The 24,273-nt window shown below is 39.3% G+C and overlaps 1 protein-coding gene across 3 annotated transcripts in view; it reads left to right on the top strand.

Moving 5' to 3' along the window:
* Positions 1-24,273, top strand: part of PHYHIPL (phytanoyl-CoA 2-hydroxylase interacting protein like) — a 131,577-nt gene that overhangs the window by 104,016 nt on the left and 3,288 nt on the right. For all 3 annotated transcript variants that reach the window (XM_018085424.3, XM_018085423.2, XM_018085421.2), the window contains exons 2-4: positions 16,969-17,165; positions 22,024-22,198; positions 22,674-22,791. In XM_018085424.3, the coding sequence (XP_017940913.1) occupies positions 17,001-17,165; positions 22,024-22,198; positions 22,674-22,791 (458 nt within the window). In that variant the 5' untranslated portion in view covers positions 16,969-17,000. The remainder of the gene's footprint in view (positions 1-16,968; positions 17,166-22,023; positions 22,199-22,673; positions 22,792-24,273) is intronic.

The raw sequence follows: 24,273 nt of genomic DNA, 5'->3' as shown, positions 1-24,273 counted from the left end.
TCTTAGTCCACTCAGTACAGTAGGTGCACCTTCCAGGCTGCCAGCATGCCTGGCCTTTCGTGCTTTTTGTGACCTGGAGGGCTATATTTAATTCTGGCTGAGCACAGCCCACACTCATACACTGTGTCTTCTGTTCCCTTTTACTTGCGGACTACTTTCTTCAAAAATTTGCAAACATGTCTGAAAAATTAGTACTGATATTGCCAGTACAAGATACCTGTATAAAATATGTCACTGCTATAGGAAGGTAGGAACAAATACAATGTTTATGGTGTTGGAACTAAAGAAAGCTCTGCTCCAGGATCACTTCCTCACAGTAAGTTTTGTTATACAGTGGAGCATCCTCTATTTGACCTTGAAAATATTTCCCTCAGCACAGAAGGTTTGATTAGAATTCTTTGTAGTTACAGAAGTTACAGAATATTCTGAGTTGCTGGTGTTTGTAGCTGTATCAGTTTTCACAGTGGTTTGTAGTTGAATCATTAGTCAATTTTATTGTTTTCAGAGTGTTCTTGTTTTATTTACGCTTGAATGAACAAGGTGTTTTGCGTGGATGTTTTCAAAAGCAATGATTAGCTGTACTGTTTTTATAACCTGCAACAGTTTCTCTGAGCCTTGACAGTTCTCGCTGCTGCCAAAAACGGGAAACCTTAAAACTAGTTCGGTGTTGTTCTTTCATTCCTGCAGAGTGACAGAAAGTCAGAAAGTATTACCAGAGTTGCACTCTTTCTTAGTTCCAAGTGTGGAGTGGTGTCTGGAGTTTATTTCCCCAGTACTGGAGAAAGTCAGACACAGCTGGCAGCTCCAAGAGAAGCGTAGTTTGAAGAATTCCCATACTAAGCTTTGTATATCCCTGCACTGTTGTAAGTCTTCAGATTGCAATCATCAGAAGCATCCCATAAATTTTTTCCCTGAGCTGTTCCACTGGCTTCAGTAAGACTTTGTGTAAAAAACCAATTTGCATTCATAATGTGACTTGATTGAGATCTTACAGCCACTGTATTTTCCTAGCTTTTGGTGCGTGTGTTCTATCTCATTTCATACAGATAGGCATCTAATTTGGAATTTTTCTTTCTAAGCTGCAGTTTGTCTGGATTTAATCCATCTTTAGTTATGGGCTAGAAATAACATTCTCAAAAGATTATTCAGGGTGATTTTTTACTGTTCATTTCTATGTGTACTCAGAGTTGAAGGCATTTGGACTTCAAAATGAGCAGGATAAAAAGATGTTAAAAGGCCCTTTCAATCTTGGCCAGCTGTAAGTACTAGTGTACAAGTATCCATGGAGTGATTCATGCTGTGCCATTGCTCCTTTTAATCCAACTTATGTAAAGGGAAATTATACATGAGTTTATATAAAGGAAGGGATAAAATTAAGAACAAGATGTGCAGCAGATTGTATTTTGATGCTACTAAGGTCCATTTGATGACATGAAGTAAGTATTATGCATTTACACTTTTATGATGGAATTTATGCTGGTAATTTAATATAAATGTTCAGAAGTAAACATGTGGCTTCTGATGAATTTCTGGCCTTTACACTTTCAGTGTAATTTCAAGACATATCTCTGATGAGAGGAACTGAAAATCCCCTGTCTGCTCACTGAATCCATTAGATCACATGGAAGTTTTGTCCCTCTTGCGTGGAACATACTGGAATTCTAGCCAGTGTTACCTGGGCTCTGATGACACAGCCACCACCTTACCCTTCATGAAAGGACAGACTTGAACAGTAAGACTTCACGTGCCATTTATTGGAATTGTCTCACCTCTGCCCGTGGGTAGAGGTTACCTTCTCTTTCCCCTGAGATGGAGGCACTTGAAACTCCAGGTACATTTCTTTGTTTCCTTTATCTGTGAAGTACTTTGTCCCAGGGTTGGAACCCCAACACATTGAATATGTTGCTTCTGTACTTCACTTTGTCACTCTGTTTAGGTAGCATGGAGTTCTTCAATCATATCTGATGTGCAGAGATCAGCAGCCTGTCTAGAGCATGAGAGTTTAATTTCAGGTTTTGTGACACATCAGGTGTCCCAGCATGACCTCTGTGACAGAAGCATGTCCAGTACTGTGTACTTTCTCATAACTCTACAAGTGCAGGGAAGACAATCAGAACCTATATGCGAAAAAATAGTGATTCTCCTTCTTCTGTTGTATATTGTGTAATTCTCAGCTGGTTTCTGGGTCACTTCCTTGAGCAAACCATCAGGGAACCCCCTCAGCTGGCCAGCGGGGCTGTCAGCCCTAGTGCAAGTGTGCTTGAGATGGAAGCCACACAGGGAAACTAAATTCTTCAGTATATCTTAGTATGCTTGTTAGAGTAGCTCATATAGCAGGGAGTGGAAACTGGAAAGCATTCCTTGAGATGCTTTTAAATGCTCTAAATCCCAAAGATGAAAAACTAATCTAAATATGAATTCTTTTTAAGTAACATACTCGAGGGGACTTGTTTGACATAGTGAATTTGTAGAAGACTGTGCAGCTATTGCTCTATAGCTGATCAATTTTTGTCTTGCCATGGTCATGATTGGTCACTTGTTGCAATCCAATTGGTGTTTGATAGCCTGTGGGATAAGACTGCATAAGAATTTGTAATGGAAACTATTTAAAGTATCCAACTGAGCTGTGCTTTTTTAAAAAAGTAATTCTGCAATTATCGAAGACCATGGATTTGAATCTGATGGTTCATAATTGTAGGTTTCTTTTAACTTAATCCCATCAAAACTTCCCTTTGAGTTTTCTCCTTCTCATTAGACAATCTTCATTACATAACCTGCATGAGAGAGCTGTCACAAATGCCATCAGGAAAGAAGCATGACGAGCTAGGCTCGAGACTTTTAATAACCCCACACAGTCTATATGCTACACCTTGTCTGAGTGAGGAGTGAATTCCAGCGTGATGAAAACTCTGCTGAAAGATTTCTTTTGACTACAGTGTTCATAACTGTGTCGTTTTTTTCATTCTAGTAACTGTGAAAAGCTCGAACTCATTGTAGCCTTCCTCTTGATAAGGGAGTATTTAACAGGATCCTCTCTCATTTCTGCAGGCTTGCCTGCCTTAACAAAACTGGCAGCAACCTAAGTTATCTGTGAGCTCTCTGCTCTTCTCTGAGGTTCAAAAGTTAGTAACAGTCAACCAGTGGCAGACCTGCATCTGAAGACCATGACAGTGTTTGGTTGCCCTAGGAAACCAGCTAAAAATGAAACAAAACAGAACAACTCCTGCCAAAAAAGGCTCTCAAAACCCCTATATCTTTTATTTCTTAGGGCCTGGGAGAAAGTCTGAAACCTGCATCCAATTTAAATGTAAAAAAAAAAAAAAAAAAGCCAGTACAAGTTACAAAGTAGAATTTCCTGAACTATTGTGAATATGTAATACGTTTCAAATCACAGTTAGAAAGCACAAACTGGTGTAAACCTGAGCCAAATGCCATTCCTTACAAGAGATCTGTGTGAAAAGCACACAGCAATTACCAGTGTGCTGAAGTAGAGAAATGCTCATTCATGCTGCAGACTGCCAGGGCATCCAGGGAGGTACAAAAGCCCTCTCATGCTGAGCACCCTACTTTCTCAGGGAAAGTAAAACTGTGTTCCCCAGCCTTGAGTTCTCTCTGTTGCCCTTCAAGTGATGAGTTTTGCCTTTCTGTCCAGGCTTCCCTTTGTTGAAAGGAAGAGGGTTTTAAATGAAAAAAATCCCTGTGCGATCAAGGCGGTTGCAGTTTTCAGGCGAGCTGGCACGTCACGTTAAAGCCCATGTGAATACAGGGCTGCCTCCTCTTGCTAGGTTTGAACTCACATGACTTAACTTGAAGGAGAGAACACATTTTTGGTTGTGATTAAGGCACAGCTGCAATAAATGGCACAAGTCGCTGCCAGCCAAGGAAGAACGAGGTAAACCAGTTTGAGTGTGAGTTTCATAATAAACAGAAATGGAAGTGTTTGTTTGTTTGTTTTTCTCTTTTGTTTAGTGACATGCGAAAGCACAAATCATGAAAGGCCACTCTAACATATAGCTAAGGCCTTCTCTAATATACAGTTAATATTAAAAGCAGTAGAAAATTAAAGGCAGTGCTTTGCCTCAGTTACACTGTTAGAAGAGTGTTGGAGCAATTAGGCCAGTGACCCAGAGCAGTGTAACTTGGATTGGAATCTGGCCCCAAGCAACTTGTCTGGGGTCATACAGTCACTGCCTTCATCTATGAGATCTCTTTTCCTTTGTTGTTAGTCTTGGAGACATAGGCAATTCCATAGTCTCGGAGGCAGCTGTACTTTTTATTCAGCAGAAGAGAAAAACCTCATCCCATAAGAAGCTCCACATCCCTTCCCGCTTCAATATCTGCCCCTTTAGTAATCAACAGAGTGGGAGTCTGCTGAAAAATGTCACTCCCAGTTTTCCAGCAGAACACCACTGAGATAGGATCCTTCCAAAAATACACCACAAAATGGGTCCGAGTGCAGTCTGAAGGATGGTCAGCATTTCATAAGGATGCAGAGATACCTGATAGCTCAGGCTTCTGCTAAATGAATGAAGTACATGCCATAGATTGTTCTGCTTTTATAGTAGTGTTTCTGATCTAGTTATTTGCTTCCAAAATCTGGAATTCTGTATAACTGAAGGTATGCAATATGCACAAATTCTAGTATATGTCAGAGGCTGCAAAGTTCATTTTAGTTTTTAAATGGCATTTAAATTAAGCTAGAAGATGGTTTAGAGTGTTTTGCATCCCTTGTTACCTTCCTTCCCCTTCAGCAGCTGAGAAATGCACATTTTAATTAAAATTTGTTTTTCAAATGTATCTTGTAGCCAACACATGCTGAGAAGAGCCACTTACCACCCATGTGCTGCAAGCTTGCTGTGCTGAACAAAATGGGAGCATTTAATTAGTAGTAAATACTGTGGTGGCTTAATGTTTGTGGTCTATGATAATGTCCTGTTTGATTTCCAGAAGACTGAATTGCCCTTCCCTGGCTCTGGCGGTCGGAGCCATGAAAACCACTGGTGTGCCAGTAGGAGCTGTAGTGCAGCTGCAGCTATTTTTGCCACCCTGCAATTCTCATTCCACAGAAGGTTGCAGAGGAGCTTGTTTAGCTTCAACCTGACAAGGTTCAGTAAAAAAATAAAAGCTATGTCTGTAGTAAAAGCAGTCTGAGAACTGCAGTGGGAACAGTGTGTTGGTGTGAGTTGTTTTGCATAGGTGGGTCACTCAGGATGAGGAGCAAGATGCTGATGTTTGGTGGTGGTGTTTGCACTCAGTCTCAGCTTATCTGGCCAACTCAGCTTACTTGGTTTTGATATTCATGAGCCACAAAAGGAGATCCCACCACTTCTCTGCTCTGTCCCACAAGGATTTGGTCAGTCCTCAGAGCATGGTAGGATCAGTAGAACTGCATCTTAGACAAGGGGAAAAGTAGGCATGGTAGCAAGTATGTCAATTTAATCTTCTAGGCTAGGTGGTTTCTTAGTCTTACAGTTTTCCTAGTCCTTACTGAAGAAATGTGTACCTACATGATTATTCACAACCTTCCAGTTGCATATTTTCATCTGAAAATGAAGGTCCTCCTTTTTCATATTTTCTTCATATATTTTTAACACAGCAAGAATGAAATTTTGTGTGCACGTCTGTGTTTAGCTTCACATTTCACTGAGTTAACATTTTTGTGTAATAAAATTGCAAAAAGAAAGAGGAAAAACGGGGTAAGTAGTGGCCCAGCCCTCTGGAACACCAAGTACTCTATCAAAGCATAGAGGCATCCAGTTTTCATAAAAATATTCCTCCCAAAAATATCCATAAGGAGTAATGGGGACCCTAAAAAGGTAATTGTATCAACAGAGACTTGCATCTATTTCCATTTTAGTACTCAGTCGAGGGTTTTGGCTGCTATTGACTTTCTGGAAATGTGGTTTAGTTTTGAATGAGTAAGGTATAAATATTAAATACTTCCAAGATGTCAGGATACCAAATAAGAATTAAATCTTAGTGAAAGAATAAGGTCAGCCTTGCCAATTTAGTCATTGATCAGATTTGCAGTCAGGTTTTGTTTTACGCTTTGGTTTGTGAAACTTGTGTGTGTCGTTGCAGTCACATTTTTAGAAGTTCTTGAGCGACTTGACTTAAATCCTGTTGATTTCAGTAAGACTCTTCTAAACCATTTAGGTACTTCTTAAGATATTAACAAATGTTACTTAAATTTTTACTTCAAGTAAGGATAGGTCAAAAATCAAAGAAAAAATTGTCACTGATTTGGACCAGTTGTCTGATAACAAGAGAGTGCAGCTTACAGTGATATATCTGAATTTTCTGTATGGTAATAGCAAGAGAGGAAACAATTATTTTGAGGAATTAGTTTAATAATGCAATTAAATGCATTATTTATTTTAATTAAAATGAATTACAGTTATTAAATAATTTAGCTATAACTGCAGTTAGCAAGTTATAAATTCATCCACATTCAAGCTGAAATGGTTCTGAGAATTTTGATCCTATTAGTGCTTTCAGAAAAAATATTGTGGAGATAAGTGCTAAACTTGGATATATTTGACACAGAAATCCAGAGAAATTATTCTTTAAAAGTTTATCCCTTTTAAAGTATCAGTCCAGAGGATATTTCTGAGTTAGTGAAATGTAGATTTCTTTGCTATGGAGTCCAGAAACTGCCTGCAGTGTAAAATGTACTTTTCCCTCCCATGTTCTTTTTCTTTTTTCTTTTTGGCTGGAATCTTGCAAATTATCAGAAGTTGCTGTTGCATCATGAGAATCAGTAGAATTGACAAATGTAATTTAGGAAATAATTACAAAGTGTAACTTCATCTTACTCTTAACTTCTATGACTTTCCTCTCTAGTGTCTAAAAAGAATTAGATTCCTCCAGGGCAAAGTTAAATGTGAGACATAACTGTGGGTACTCAGATAATCCCTTCTAGCAAATTGCCTTTCTTCACTGAATGGAAAGTGAGCCTGAGAAGACTGAGGAGACTCACTGCCCAGGGCTGGTGGGTTTTGTCAATATTTTCTTCTTTCTTAGCATAGTAAAAGGTTTATTTCAGGTATAATTCCACAGATATCTGTGGTCTTATTGCTGGAGTGAATGTTGTTCTTGGCTTTTTTTCTTGTTACTGTTTCTACTGTCATATTGAAGAGATATTTGGGCTTTCTTATCTTTAACTTAGGAGTACATATGTATCAACGAATCCAGACTTGAGAATTTTGTATCTATGCCAAAATTTGTATTCCACAGGAATGTTATAACTTAATTTCTGCTTACTTATTATAGTAACCTTCTCTGTAAAGATATACCTAATTTTCTGCTGAACATAATGTTGGGTTCAGTGCCCACTGAGAGAATGACTGAGCTGTAAACCAAAGCCCTACAATTCTGATAGCACAGTCATATTCCAAAATATACCAGGGTAACTCTGCTTGCCTCTGCTCACTGTCAGGTGTGTCAGGTGTGCCGCTCTTGCCTTGTGGTGTGAGTGGAAAATATCCACAGCCGAGGAACCGAAGCCCCCGAGGTCCCACCTGCTTTGGTTCAAGGCCAAACGAGCATCTCAGTTGTATTGGTATTGAAGCAAATGCCAGAACTTCCAGCCCGTGCTGGAAGCTTTCCCTTGGTCCTGCTCTGTCCTGCAGCTGCTGTGCTGCACCTCTGAGCCGTCCTGCTGACACAGAACAGGTCTCAGCCCGGAGCTGGCAGTGAGAGACGAGGCTGGAGGGAGCAGGATGCTGCTCCCTGGGAACTCCGAGCCTGCACGTTTCTCCCAGTCAGTGGCACAATGGAGACACTGCTCCTGATTTGAATCATGGCAGCACTTGTGGAGTACGTTTATTCCCCCGTGTGAGACACAGGGAAAATCGAGTCCTTTGTATGAGACTGAGACAAATTCTTCAGTACAGAAACAAGCTGGAGATTGCTCAGTGCTTTATTTGTGTGGACACACTTTGGGGTGCATTCCCTGCTGAAGAAGATGGCAACTACTGAAGGTATGATTGTGCTCCCAGAGCCTAGCTGTGTTCTCTTTGTTTTGCCATGTGGAATATTCCTTCTGAAGTCAATGTCCTAGATTAGCAGGAAACAGCTAAATTAATCCTTGAGTTAAAACCAACTAACAAGAGAATCTGAATGTATATGAACATTTCAAAACCACTCAGTAAATATAATTTACATATTATAGTTAAGTAATGCTTTATTTCTGAAACTATTTTTTAAAAAATTTGGACAAAGTGCACATTTCTTACTAGAAAATGCACAACAGTAGTATCAGATCAGGGGAGCAAATAAGGAAAAGATTTAGAGGGGTTTATCCCTCTAACAGGATTTCTAGAGTCAGGCATTCCCTCTTTATCTAATTTAGGAATTGGTTTTAAAAGGATACTTGCTTAGAAAATATTCTTAAATATGCTTATATAAATATGAAAATCTATATTGGGAGGTAGTTTACCAGGATTCTGGGGGAGAGGAGAGAGAAGCATTTAAGAGTCTGAGATTAAAGAGCCTGAGACTCCTCACTCATTTTTTTATACATGAAAAGAAGCACAAATAAAACATAAATGTTCCTTCTGTGGTTATGGTTAGCAAGTTGGACCTGGAAATAAAATAGCTGTCCTAGAGAAGTGCCACTTACATGGCCTAACGAACAACAGCCTTGATTTGATAATTTTTTGAATGTTGTTGTCTTTGTATTTCATTGTCTCTCTTGAGCAAGGTGTTGCAGTGAACATTGAAATTCTTGGTATTCAGGTTAATTACTTGCTTGGTAGGGACATATTGTCCTGACTCTGTAAAACAATTTTAATTAGCTAGCAGTTGGACAGGAACCCTTTCATTTCAGAGCTCGGGAGAAAAATATGATATTGTGTTTTTGCTTAGTTAAATTTCAAATATGCAGCTAATATGTAATTTCCTGGCACTTCCCTGTCACTTTTGATGGTTATACAGAACAAAGTTTTCTCCCTCCTATTGAATTTTTGAGGAAATGAAATACTTTCTCAGTAAGTTGGAGAATTCAGTCTCAATTACAGCACTCAAGTATTGTCAGTCTATATCTGATTTCTATAGCAACAAACATAATATTTTACCTTTATCAATCTGATATACAACCTCTCAGCTGAATTATCAAGACACGGAAAGGTAGAAATTCTCCTGTTTGAGAAGGTGTAAGGCTGTTTCTGTTCTTTTTAAGAGAGTTACTATTTGTAAAGGAGTTGTTCTTAGTTGTTAGTATCCATATCCAGTAAGAGGATTTCTTATGTCATGCTACCTATGTGCTCTTATGAAGTTGATCCCCTCTCATCAAACATTTCTACTTCAAAAGATCATAGCTTATGTCTCTCCTGGTATTGAAAATATTAACTTGAGAAAAACATTTTCCAATTTCCCTACTACATGTATTTTGAGATCTGAACAAGGTGAATTTTTTTTTTTAAAATGTGATTTATATTATAAAATTTTGTTTGGCTTTAATGTGTCTTTTACATGTGCTGTTAGTATCTGCATATGATGTAATTCTGATCTTTTGGGGTCTCAAAAACACAAATCCCCATCCACATTTTCAGATCTCTTCCCAGAATGCATTAAGGATCCAGTGTGAGCTTTTAATTTTGTGCTGTGTGGGTACAGTCTCGCCTTGGTTATTTCTGGCTCACAAACCTGAGCCACATTTCCCTTATCAAATTCCTGGTTTTTCATGGAGCTGATGCCTCACAGAAGTACCTGCAGAGCTTAATATCTTGTGTGTGTTCCTAGAGACACAGCAGCACTTAGTGCACTCTCTTGTGCGTGACAGCAGCCAGAGGATTGAACCAAACTGTGTGAACCACATGAAATTAAATCAGTGTAGGAGAATATTGTGGTGACACAGAAGTGGCATGACAACAGTTCCACCGACTTGCCTCCCAGTTGCTGTCTGTGGGATATCACCAGGATTTTCCTGTACATTTCTCTTTCCCAGTTTGTTCTGCAGCTTCGGGATGTCTTACCTGCCATAAAAGATTGCAGCAACCTAGAGGCTGCTCTGAGGTGCTTTAACACAGACACACAGTTTGGATGAATGGAGCAATTACTGCTGAATCTGAACTTTCTTTTTTGTAGCAAACTTTTGATCCTGGGACACAGGTCAGTGTTAAAGGTGGAGGTTCTTTGGAAGCTTGGAATGTTACACATGCTTACCTTTCTTTATTGTCTATGTAGTTCCCCTAAAATATATATTTTGTATCACCTAGCTTTCCATCACTCTTTTTCCCATCACAAAGCCCTTTTTCATCATATAAGCATCAAAAGATCTCATTTTTTGCAAGTGTCTTGAACTGCTTTCTCCTTTGTTGCTGCTAGAGGTAAATTCAGAGAAGAGCCAACCTTCAGTCAGCATTTGAGCAGGACCCATTATGTACTTTGCTGTTCATCTACCAAGTTCTAATTGAGCCTTAAATGAGTGCCTTGACTATAACGAGTAGTGACATTTCTGTATTTTCAATTAAATTCTTTGGGAAACATTAGATTCCATGACTTTTAACATTATGTTTATTTAAAATCTCTGATTGCATGTTTGTCCTCTGGCAAATTAAACTGAGGTTTTTGCATATCACTGTGAAATCAAAGTTAAGGAAACTGCTGTCCCCAAGTACTTAGCTGTCAGCCCCTCAGCTGAGAGTGTGGTAGCCAGACTACTGAGCTCTTGGGATGTTTCAGTGTAACTTCCAGCTGGGAAAGACAGGGTTGTAACTGGAAATAGCCATCACTAACAAGCCTTCCACTGTTTGTGCTGTGTTTTGTTTTAAGTCTAGACCATATTGAAAGCAAAGACTTTCATCCTCAGATAAAGAAACTTCTTAATAGCAATCATTTCAAATGAAAGAACAAGCTTGAGATTCACAAAGTACAAACTGACAGCCCAAAATGCCTCAATGTTTTTTTACAAATCCTTTGGGAACGTGTTTTCAAAGATCCTTGGCAATGGTGTTGGCAGCATAATAGTGATTTCTGAATGTCTGCTCCAAAAGCATCACAAGTCCATGTTTCCCACAACATGGCTCTAAAGGCACTGAAGATTTATCCCTTAGTGCAAAGAAACTTAGAACCAGATGATTTGTCTTTGTCCATACAACTGGAGATTTTCCAGGGTGACGCCAAAAGAGGGAAATCTATTTTATACATCTTGAGGAGGGTTCATAATAGGTTTAAATAAAACCGTAAGTTACACTTCATTAAGCTGATGTAATTTGCATCTTGAGGGACAGAAGGACAAAGCCTTAGCAGGAAACACAGCTGACAAGAGATTTTAAAGTAGTGCAAGGAAAAACCATTTTATCTCTTTTTTTCTCTTTTCTGTTGGTTGTTCTCCTGACATGTTTGGGCTCTGTGATATAACGCACATTCACTTCAGGGATGTGGAACTTTCCACCAATACTTAGCACAGCTCTGAATTTGGTTGAGGGATAGTTCAGACACCCCCCCCCACACACCTTTATTCCAAAATGTGTTTAGATATTTACATTTTTTCAGTGTAAAATGAATGCATAATTTTTGTCCAGATATTGGATAAACAGCGGAATTGGTTGATTCTAAATCCCCTGAAGGGAAGATAGCAATCTGAGAAGCTTTCCAAATTACTTTGCTGATCACTCCTCCTAGTATGTAGGTCTAAATTGCAGTTAAACAGTAATATTTTACAACTCTATTTTGTCATCCACGGTTACTGAAGGGATGCTTTCATGGCTCCAGTGGAGAAAAGGATTTCACCTGGCCCTGCCTTCTTTTAATTTCTCCAGCTTTGAAGGGCATCACTGCAGTTGAATGAGAATTTAACGAGTTTACTTCACACTGAGTACAAGCAATATCTGAGGGGTTTTTCCCTGTCAATGGATGTCATTGTAAGCAGTGCTTTGCAGGTTCTGTTTTCTGAGGATTTGGTTCTTGATTGCTGGATGATTTTCCATCCTCTCGTAGTGCAGCAAGCTCCACAGTTAACGCTGTGAAAGGTGGCATAGCAGTGTTATGGATGGAATTACGGCAAAGAAGGTGGGAATTGGTTTGCTGAATGCAAAAAGTTCTGAATACTTTGAAATTCTACTGCAGCGTGTCTGGTGCAGAGCCTTCGAGCTGAACCTGTCTTTTTAACGTTTCTAAACAATGAATTACATTCAAACTGTGGGGAATACAAATGTGTGTGTAGGGAGTCTTTATCTTCATTACATGGAGAGCATACTGCTTCCATTGTTGGTGCTTAATAGCAGGAATGTATTTGCCAAGGTAATATCAGAGTCAAAACTTCCATAAGCAAGGTCACAGGAACCCAGAAATGTATTATTTTATCGGTCTAGTTTTATAAAACTCACTTCTGTGAGCTGAAAGTATGCTTATGGGGTGGATTACAAATCAGCCCTTTCAGGATTTCTTTTGTGAATAACATAATCAGTTTGTCTGTGAAATGAAAAACCAGTAGGCACATACTCCCTTGCCCTGCTGTGATGTTCTGCATTTTTAGAACTAAGGAAAAAATATGGTCAAGTATTGTAGAATGATAAAAAATTGGCGATTGTGAATGCTTGGTATCCAGCAATGAGAGGTTGTGTTAAGGTTCTTTTTCACCATCCTTCCACTGCTACAGATGTCATGGTTCCATTTCTTTTGAGTGACGAGGCAAATTAAAAAAAAAATAATAATTTTCCAGACATTTTTGGTGTGGACTTACCAATTTCCAAGTCTTATCATTTGTTTCCAGTGGTGACAGATGAAAGCCATGAATGCTCAATGAGAATTTTCTGCCTTTTTTTTCCCATTCAGAGATAATTTATGTAAGTAGAAGATATAATGAGGATACTAAATTAAGTGTGTCTATGTGCATATAAATAAAATTGGTTTGTTACCCATTTGCCAGCATTTTGGCTCAGCTGCAGAAGTCTTGTAACTGCTTTAAAATTGATTAGACAATTTCACTTGAAATTTAACTCTGGCTATGGCAGAGAGAGATAAGCCTGTGAGCATAAAACATTCATCTTGCAGTTCTCCAGCTGATCTTGGTAAGGCCGGTGTGTTGTATTTATTCTTTGGCTTTGAAGAAATTTAAAGTCTTGTGCTTCCAGCGTGACTTGTGAGCACATGAGTGCTCTTTGACTTGTTGTTATATGGGTCAAAAATGACTGGACTTTTTTGCTGGGTTTTTGTTAAAACTGTTCCTGCAGCGCACAGGGATGGCATTCCTTGGGTTTTCTTGGCATGGGAGATCAGATTTATTTGACTATTAGCTCTTCTATATGTTCCTGCCCAAAAGAGACCTGAAAGCAGCATTTTTCTGCTCCCACAGTGGCTTCCAGTGTTGAAGCCGCACGAATGTGCAAAATGAAGTAGCCATTTTAACAGGAAGCTGATCTATTTTAATTTGATATGAAGCTGTTCAGAGCAACATTTCCTATGCTACTCTCAATTTTTTTTCTGCACTGTGATGCTTCATCAAAGAAAGATCAATTTAGCCTCAGTGAAGTGCTGAGTGACTAACATGAAAGCAGCCAGTTCTAAGGCCCTCTCCACCTATTTTCACATCCAGAACAGCAGTAACTCCCTTTCAGATGGTGTTTTGGAGTGCTTTAGGGCAAGTATGTGCTGGGTGTGAGTAAGTTCAGCTGCTGTTTCTGCTTTTAGTAGACATCCTATTTCCTGATGTTGATCTGATCTTTAAACTGACCCTTGAAGTGGATGTGCTTTCCAGTATGAAAACCAATTCAAAATATTCACCAAAGTACAAGTAGAAAAAAGGCAAGGTACAATATGTTACATTTGTAGTCAGTTGTTGAGCTCCATGACACTTACATTTCACTTTGCACACACCTGAGGTCTCCGGTTTTAACTAGCAGGTAAATTCTAAGCAGCCTTCTTAGGAGACAGCATTTTTACTTGGTTTTGTTGACAATATTATCACACCCCATTTGAACCCCCACTTTATCAGCAGACAGTAGTATTTTCTCAAACACTTGACTTCCAAATTTAGATACAAGTTATCTTTCCGCTATTGAAAATTCTGCCCATTGTTGCTCATTTTTCATATAATAGATAATTGTATATTGCAGTAGTTGTAAAGCTTTTCTAATAGTGGTAAATTCTTAAAAGTTTTATGTCATATTCCAGTACATCTTAGGACAGAACATGTTCCTAACATTGAAAAGCAGTAGTTTTTGCAGGACCCAGACTGTGAGTTAGAACTTATGCTTTAGAACAGAATGCTTCTTCAGAAATTCCTGGTGGTCTGAATGCTGCCTGGGTTCCCTGGCTGGTCACTGGTGTGTTTGGTTCCCAGGACCTGTCAGAACTAAGAGAGCAAGAGCTTTTCATGCTCTGTCCTTTTTTAACTCATTCCTGTGCAATGGTACATCAATTACTATTCAAGCCTCACCATTTACCAACATATTGAATCAGTGTCCTCCTTATTAATACTGTATGTGTCATTATCAGCTTCCCTGCCTGTCAACTCAATGGATTTTGACATTCAGGGCTAAACAAATATGTGCCAAAATCTATACATGCATTACAAATGTCACAGATATTCTAAACAGAAGGGAAATGGGAGTATGGTGATCATTGTGAGGTATTTTACTTTCTCATTTCATATTCTGTTTGTATTTCAAAATCTGTAAAATGATTTTTTTTTCAGCTTTTGAAGAGCTTTAAAGATTTCAGGGAAGTGTTTACTTTGGATTTTGTTCCATCACAAAAAAGGGACAGTTTAGCACTTAGTAATGGAACTGGTTTCTTTTTCTCAGACTTACATTATTGCTAAAAACTACCTGGAGATTTTCTTCTAGTCATTTACTTCATTTATAAATTAAAAGCCTCGGGAGTGCAGACATTCAAAGATGCAGAGATTAATTCCAAGTACAGAAAGCAATACCTATTTACAGAAGCAGTTTTGCTCTTTGCCATTGGTGTTCTCCAAAACCTTTTTTCATCTGTGATACCTTTTGGCAGTGGTCATTGCTGCTTTGCACGTCTCCTGAAGCTTAAACCACCTTGGCTGTTTGTACCATGGCCAAGGCCCTCGGTATTGGGTGTAGAAGCTCACTTTAAGTTGCACATTAATGTCTTGTGGACATACATGGCTTGAATTTCCTCATTGCATGTCTGTTCAGGTCTTTATTCAGTTTTCAGTGTGCTGGGATCTGAGTCTGTCCAGCTCTCCTGGTCTGAGAACCTCAAAAACTGACTACAGAGCCTCACTCTTGGAAGAGCAATCACATGTGACCTTTTCAGCGTCCCTGACAGAGCTTTCAGTCACTTTTCCAATACAAATTGCTTACAAAAGAAAGCAGTGCCATTTTCTTCCTGCTGGCTTTCTGAAACCTCATGTTGGGAAAAGCACTTACCACGTCTGTCCTGTGAAGAGAAAGCTTTCAGTAATGACTGGTATTTCCGAGTATGTTGCAGCCAGTGCAGCTGTTGAAAATGTCATTGTGTATGGCACAAATAGGGGGGCATCTTGAGCAAGGCCTTGCACTATCTGACTGAGGTATTAGGTGAAAAAGGAAAAAAAACCACAATAGGATGTTCAAAGAATAGACAACCTGTTGGATGTAAATGCTTAAAATGTAACAAAAATAGAAAAGTGGTTTTATTGGTTCTTGAAATTATCAGTAAAATTACATTATTCAGAATACTAGCTGGAGATCTGTGAATTTTGCAGGCTCTGTGATTGAATTTCACATATCTATGAGGAGAATTTTGAACAATCAGGCCAACCTTAATATTCCTGCATTGAGGTGTTGGAATAATTCTTTGAGAGGTTGACATGTTCCTAATGTTTTTCAAGTCAGATTTTTTATTTTTATTACTGACCAAACACCTTCTGAGTTCAGTTTTTGTCAGCTTTTTTACCAGTTACGAAGGAACTATAAATACTATCTTCTTCTATAATTAAATGTGACTATGAATAATTCTGACAATGTGTGCCTCACATCTCTGCATGAGCTTCCCATCTTCCTCATCTGGCCAGAATTTGGGAGCTTTCCCCTCTTTCTTACACACACATTAGTCTTGGGTTTTTCTCCTTTATCTCTATTTGTTCTTACCTATGCTTGATTTTTTTTTTCTGTTTTTTTACTAATTCTCTTACATCATCATCTAGATTTTTTCCTTTTAACCCAGTAATTTTTTCATATTTCTGCCTTTTTTTTTTTTGCTTGTTCACTTTTGACTTGGTCTTATGTAAGTGCAAGAACACCTAATGTTTCTGACTTTAAATGTTCACAGAATGCTGAACTATAAGGTTGCCTTGGGAACTAAGGGAAGACCTAAATTTAGAACCTGTGATGCTTTTTGGGGTCAATGGTCATTTGTTCATCTACCATATGCATTTAGAAATTAGAAAAAACTTCCCAAGAAAACTGCAGGGTCTCAGCTGGGCAAATGGAAAGAATAAAGACCAGAAAATGAAGTTTTTGTGTATGTCCCTTTTGCTGTGGCTCAATAAATTGATTAATGTTAATTGTTTAATTTCAAAAGTATCAGTGTTTTATATATGTGCATATGTATGTGCACATACCTACACCATCTCTAAACCTTGAAGACATTGGGTTTGCTTTGTGCCTGAAAAATGGTTTGGGATGATGATTTTGATGTGTTTGTTTCACTGACAGATATGGATGGGGCCATTACGTTACCTGGGGACATTGCTGGCATCTTTACTAAACATTGTAGCTTCAGATATTTTGTATTCTCAGCCTGCAAATGCACATAGTTGTGATGCCAGCCAGCCTATGCAGCCAGTTCACACCTTATTAGTGCTTATTCACCTGAGAAATTTCATCCCTTTCCAATGTTTTCCATCCCTGACATCAAGCCTTGCATAATTGTACCTACTAGTTGCTGCTAAGTAGCATCCATGAGCCTTTGTGAAGGCTGCTCAGTGCTGTGATGTACTGGAACACACAAAACAGTTACCAAATAGGTTCTGAACTGAACAAATCATGCTTGTTTTCTGTGCAGGGAATAAATCACAAGATAGTGGGATTGCAGAGATGGAGGAGCTTCCAGTCCCACACAACATCAAAATAAGTAACATCACGTGTGATTCCTTCAAGATTTCTTGGGACATGGATTCTAAATCCAAGGACCGCATTACTCATTACTTCATCGATCTCAACAAGAAAGAAAACAAGAATTCCAACAAATTCAAACACAAGGTAATTTTCATTCAAAAATCAAGGTGGAAACACTTGATTTTAAACAGTTGAATCTCAGTGTTGTATTAACCTTTCAAAGCCAGGCCATAGGACACAGGCACTGGACATCCAGAAAAGGTGGGTTTTGATTAATCTGATGGACTGTTTTTTCACCTGAAATCCCTTCTCTGTCTCTAGTCTATGTCTGTGTACACAAAAAATACATTTATTTCACAGAGAACTGAACATTACCTTTTCTGTTTCATTTGAAAACAGTTTTGGAACCTGTACAGTGTATTGCAAGGCAGACATTTTTACTCCTGACTAGTTCTGTATGATTATTTAAACAGTGTATGTATTCTCTGCCTGTCCTTGTTCAGTGACAGACTCCTGAGAGCAACACATGTCATTTCCACAGAAGAGTCACGAATTCTAAAGAACTTCTAGGAAGGCTTCCAGCAATTTTAGTTTGCAGCATTCAGCACTGTGACCTGAATATTCATCTGGCCTCTTTCCTCCAGCCACTGATGCAGGGACATGTTGAAGGCATTGCAAAATCTGTACTTATTAAATCCAGCAAAATTTGCTTTGACCTCAGAACAGTTGAAATGCTAGGGTGTCTAGAGAAACATGGAATGAGATAGAACATTAAACAACACAATCATCTGCAAATTTAAAAATAATGTTGGCAATATCTCTAAAAGATAAGGTATGCTAAGGCACAAATAACTGTCCAGGCAAATATTAGGGCTGTAATTCTATCAATACCTCAATTACTATTGGTTTCTAAGCCAGAGGAATAACCAGAAAATATTTCCACCAGTTTCTCTGAGGCTTTTTATTGTGAGAGTATTTTTCATGTGATTTCTGTTAATTGCAGGTGTATAATTTTCACATCTCCTTATTTGACTTTTTTTTTATTGCAGTTGGAAGTAATATATGCATTAAGTGTAATGAAACATCACTTACTACTGCTTGAAACCGAGAGTTTAACATGTTTGGTCAGGATGTTGCAGCTGCTAGGAGCAAGTGTGTGAAGCACTATCGAACCTAATGTTATAATAAGCATTTATTATGCCCCATTTTTAATTTTAATAGCAAATAAAGCAGGGCTATGTTTGTTTTTTTCTTACTACTTTTGAACTGACAGCCTTTGAATTTGAATTCCCATTTTACATTGCAGGAATATACCTTCTAATATAAATGCTTACTAGGATGGATTCTTTTTGATTTCTTTCATTTTATTATTTTACATATTTTTTCATTCATGTGCCAACCAGTGTAAAGCTGTAACATTTATTTTATAGTAGAGCAAGCTCTATATGCACTTCAGAATCTTTATCACAGTGATAAGACTAGAGTTAAAATGGAGGGAGGAAAAAAGGATATTGGTATCATAATAAAGATAGGCTGTTAGATTTATTTTGTGTTTCTCAGCAATTCCCTAGCTTTTTACTGTGAAGAAATGTTTAGTCAAAAGAGAGAGGTAATTGGATTTGTGAGAACAGGAGACTAAAGTCTACCAATTCAAATGATGAATAAGTTGGGTGTCTTGTTAGAATTTACTTAAAATTTCTTGCTACTAATTGTGTCAGTGATTTGGTAGAGAATTTTTTGCTTGATTTTTTTGGTTGTTTTATTCCCAGGCCTGACTGACAGAAATAGAAAGAGCAGACAGGGTGGGCAAGAGAAGGGCACAGAGTGGATACTCCAACAGCTCTGTGCCAGAGCACTTACATGTTTGCTTTCATGCATCTTTAGTACTAAGGAATTTTTAACACACCTTCTAGAATGAACTTTTGTTGATAAACTAAAATGCTTGAATTCAAAATGTGTCACCCAAGTGAGGTTAGAGACAAGCATCCTTCCTCACTCTAAGACTGGCTGTACTTCCCAGCTGCAGCTCAGCTTCAGGGCAGGGAGCTGATCCCTGGCAGCTGCAGCACTGGGGCTGCATCCTCACAGAACTCACAGGGAAATAAGTCCTCACCCATCCCTTGACTTGCTAACAAAGTTTTTGTATGAGGGTGAGGGACACCTCTGCCCCTTCTCCTAGCAGAGCTTTTTAGACAGAAAAGAGTGAGCCCTACTGCTTAGTTGTGAAAAACAGCATTGAGGCTTACTCTTAGGAGTCATCCAGCAGTCAGGCTGTGCAAGGAGGTGGCATCTTCAGTGGGAAAATACCCATCATTACTTAGCTTTACAGGTAGGGTAAATCACTGTCTGCAAGTGCCTGTCTCTCTCACAGATGATTAGCCCAGAGGACCAGCTTACTTCTGACTTGAGTAAGTGGCTTGGGATGTAGACTTAACCTGATAGATGCTATACCTCAGCAAAGGCAGCTTTTTGTTTGTTTGTGTACCCAGGAGAGCATCCATGAATGGTTCATCCTTTCAATACTTTTTCTGTTGGCAAGTATAAAGTATATTCAGCATACTTAGGGAGCCTATAATTTTATTATTTACAACTATTGTCATCATATCTGTGAAGGAGGAGGTTTCTGTTGGTAATAGTATGCAAGGCTAGAATTGTAATAAGACTTTGTCTTTTCTTAAATTGCAATTTGCATGCCTCCTCTCTTTTTTATGATATGGAAATATGATTATTCTATGTAATAGGAAAAAGGCTCAAATATTTAGCAAAACTAGGCTTAGAACCTGGGTGTGCTGAGTTCCCACAATGTGTTCTACAAGCAGACCTGGCTGAAGGAAGGAAAACATAACAGGAGAAAGCTGGAAACTGAAAGCTGCCTCTATTCTAAAAAGGAGAGAGGCAGTGTGACTCACATACCTCACTGCTTAGTTACTCAGAGCTTCTTAGAAATTATGGCCATCTCGGTACCTTTAGAGTTGCCTGGTGGGTGCGGGTGCTGAAGCTCCCATCTGCCACTCCAGAATCCTTCCTGTCCTTTAGCTGGCACAGCACCTGCTTTGCACTTCTTTGGTGGCTCAGCCAGGAAAGAGGGCTGAGCAGGAGGGAGATGAAAGGAACAAATGGAAAATCCCCAGAGGAATTTCAATGGGAACATTAAAGGCCAGTATAGTGGCCTTAAAAAAAAAATACCGTGTTTGCTTAGGAAAAGAACAACAGAGAGTTCTGAAAAGCATCACATCTGCCCCTCCTCCCCAGCTGTGCAAGAGATAAATCCCTCATTTTAATGTGGTAGTCTGCCCCTTTTTTTCTTTTTTTTCCCCTTTTTTTTTAGGTAGTCTGCCCCCTTTTTGGTACAGTTAGAAGAGGTTCCCAATACACAGCAGGGAGGTAAGGCTTTGACACCTGGGAGCAACAAGGCTTTTAATGTTACATGAAAACTGACAAAAATAATGGGGGCAAAAACCACCACTGGGGTGTGATCACAGAGATCTGACCCAGGTGGAAGCTGTTTTTACCGTAACCAAAAAAAAGATGACAGGAAGACTAATGATGTTGACTGTAGCATCTGCCGACTACATTAGCAGTAGCAAATTCAGTCCAGCAGGATGCCTTTGCAATATAGTTTCAGGGGGGTAGCTTTAAATGTCATTTGGGGTTTCTTTTTATTTTTCCCTTGTAATTTTTTTCCATCCTTTATATATTATTTATTGTAGAGTGCACAACTGTCTCCTTTACAGATAAAGTTTTCTCCCAACTGTTATTTCATTTAAATGAGAATAATCAAAAAAGAAATCATGACAAGAAAATATTACCCTTGATTATCACTCACTCACATTTAACTTCTTCCACTATCACAAGCTGCTAATTTTACAGTTTCTTAATACACAAACTGAAGAATACTTTTTGCTGATGGGAAAACAATAGGAAAAATATATTTTTCTGTAATAGAAGACAAAAAGGAAAAACAAATTCAGGTCTTGCTTACAGATCATGAACAGAAAATATCTCTTTTCTAATTCCTTTTTTCCCTAAGGGACTGTTATGCTAGTATTTGTACGTAGATGTGTATGGACTAGTATTTATAGATGAACAGTTATGGATTTTATTTAAAATGCTCACTTCTCACAGGGCAGCCATCTTACTCTTCTGTTATTACTGATAAATATTCAGTAATAGATACCTCTCATTCTATCACAGCTCCTCAGCTACACGGTGCAGAGAATCAACTGCATCATGAGTCCTTTCACCCACAGCTGTAGCATAAACTGTCCACTTCTTCAACTCTTTCTTTCCCTTGGTGTTCTGTACTGCAGTCTTTGGTACTGTAGAAATTAAGTATTTCAACTACAACAAGCAGTTATTCTCCTTTGTTGCACCATGGTGCTGTGATACACTGGAAGAGCAAAACAGAGGATCTGAAACAGTGGTGGGGTGGGAAGCAAGAGGCTCAATGACAGGCACAAGCTCTCTGTTTGACTTGTTCTGGCCATTCCTGTACATAAGGATATTTTGATATTTGACGTAGTTACTCTTCAACATGTTTAATTTTCTCTGTTGAAGTTTGGTTTGGAAGATACCAACAGCAGAGTAGGTGGACTGATTGATGCAGGAATTTTGTTTGATTACACTGACTGAAAGAAAACAATGGAAATGAAAGCACAAGAAGCTCCTAAATTAAGATACCCTCGTGCTCAGTAGCATGTCTTTGTTTGCATACTTAAACCCAAAGGGCTCTAGTCTGAATTACATATTTGGGCTATATATAATAGTATTAGTCTGTAGTCATGTGGAACGAATAATAAACTCATACGTGCAAGATATCACCATGTCTCTTAGCACAGACCTTACCCCACTGTCCTCAGCCACCAACAAACTGAGAAGTGATTCAGGTTTGCAGAGAAGAGCCAGGGGTTGGGGATTTGCGACAGCAACGAAGGAAAGGGTGGTGCATTGGTTTGGTTGTGCTGCTGACTTGTGTGTTGTTTTGTCCTTTCGTTTCCATCAGGATGTACCCACGAAATTGGTGGCCAAAGCCGTTCCTTTGCCTATGACAGTGCGTGGGCACTGGTTCCTGAGCCCCAGGACAGAGTACACCGTGGCAGTGCAGACGGCATCCAAGCAGGTGGACGGCGACTACGTCGTCTCCGAGTGGAGTGAAATCATCGAGTTTTGCACAGCAGGTGATATTGCTGAGGAAACGCTCCACAGGATGAGTGCAATTAGCACTGGCTCTGCTGCCAGAGGGGGTTGGCCATCTAGCAGTGCTGCCTAGGCTGGGAGAGTTTCATAGTCACACCTGGAAACCGGAATTCTAACTTTAGGCTTTGCATGTGCTGAGGTTTGGTGTGTTAATCAACTGACATCAGCCAGAGAGGGCAGCTCTCAGCTCCTCTGCGGTCCCAAATACAGAGAAACCAGCTCTAACACAGGAAATCCTGAGGCTTGCAAAGTCCTTGTGGGGGAAGGAGTGGGGAGAATCACACATGCATGTTCCTGCCATTTCTTTGTTGCCACCATTGGAAACTGGGGACATAATGTGATGTATATGTTACCAAGACTCTGTTCCCAGTTTTAAGTCTGCATGTCTGTGTAGATTTTGGTGAGTGTTGTGGTTTTTCCTGTCCCCTGCACTAGCAGTTTGTCTTTTCTTTGCAGATTATTCAAAAGTTCACTTAACACAGCTACTGGAAAAGGCTGAAGTGATTGCAGGCCGTATGCTCAAAATGTCTGTTTTTTATCGGAATCAGCACAAAGAATACTTTGATTATATCAGGTAAGAAAGCAAACATATGCAAAAATCGTTTGGAAAATTAAGGGAGTAATGAAAATAAGTAAATAGAGACAGCTGTGCTACAGCTAGAGCAGGATGTCTGTGTGCTTTATAGCCCATTCAGAAGGCAGCAAAGAATAAAATATAACTAGCTCGTTTCTTCCACCTTGCTTAATTCAGCACTTCCATTAGGCAATAAAAGTCCATGTTTTGTGGCAGAAACTGGGGTACTCACAGGGTGTGCAGCCTGATTAAAGTGTCTGTTATCATAACAGAGTGTTTAGTAGCCAAATATTTCTACTGTACTAAGAAATTAAGAGTGAGAGTAGGAGTGTACCGCTGTGTGCATAGGCATTTGCCTGCATATAAGAGTTCCATCTCAAATATTTGCTCTCCATGTAGAACCATCACATTTCCATCCCCTAATGTGGTAAATATGGGCTCTGCAATCTGTGTGTTAACTTATAGATCATATGTAGAGGGAGAGGGGATGATGTTTAAACAGTTACAGACACCATGCCTCAGCTGGAATGAATAAATGGGATAACTGGAGGTAGGTTCCCTATTCCTGCTGGAGAACCCAGTGTGCCCTCGCACACAAGAGGAAAGCAGAGTTTTTGATAGGAGTCAAAGCTCATGTGCTGACAGAGCAGGACCAGCCACCACACAGGGTAACCTTCCACCCTTAGAAGAACATGGATGAGAGGTAAGCAGTGTCAGAAGGGTGGCAGCACTGACTGTGCTTCTTTAATATGCACTGGGAGATGGGGCTCCTGCTGTGCCACATAATTCTGTTTTATGTGTCACACCAGTACCTGTCTAGAATGGAAAGTTTTTTAAATCTGGCGAAGGAAAAAAATTACTCCAGGCAATCCAGCTTCAAAGAACAGATTCCACCACCCTTGGAAACATTCCTGTTTTGAAGTCATGTGTCTCTGATTGATTCCAAGAGTGTATTGTATATTCCAGAGCATGGGCTTGCTCTTCCCCTTCTGTGTTTTGGAAGGATTATTTTATTGCACATAGCGACAAAGCTGCAAAACTCAGTGGAGGTAGGAAATGACCTGTGATTGCTGAGGCTCTTTGAGGACCTTGTGAAGCTCAGCTGCCATCCCGGACTAGACACCACAGAAGGGAAATGCCTGTGAGGGTTCCGATTCTTATGTCGCTTTGTTTTCAGCAATGTAATCACAGTGCATCTGCCTTTGTGTTTATTAGTGTTGAAAATTGCCACTGAGGTGCATTTATAGCTGTGGGTTTGGCCTTGTTCTGCCAAATGTGACTCCAACTGATTGCACTGTATCTTTTCCCCTCCCTCCTGTTAAGTTCTTTCTTGCTTCTACACAAATAGAGACGAGTTGGACTCGATGATCCTTGTGGGTCCCTTCCAACTCAGCATACTCTCTGATTCTGTGAGTTTGTTTTCCCTCAGTTAGTGAGTTAGAGACAAAAAGCTGTGTTTTATGAGGCTAGAGAGAAGCTGCA

Source organism: Manacus vitellinus, unplaced genomic scaffold (assembly GCF_001715985.3).
Source record: "Manacus vitellinus isolate BGI_N305 unplaced genomic scaffold, ASM171598v3 scaffold_80_pilon, whole genome shotgun sequence".
NCBI classification, from domain to species: domain Eukaryota; kingdom Metazoa; phylum Chordata; class Aves; order Passeriformes; family Pipridae; genus Manacus; species Manacus vitellinus.
Note: the sequence above shows the minus strand (reverse complement) of the source record. Positions and strands in the feature narration are given on the sequence as shown.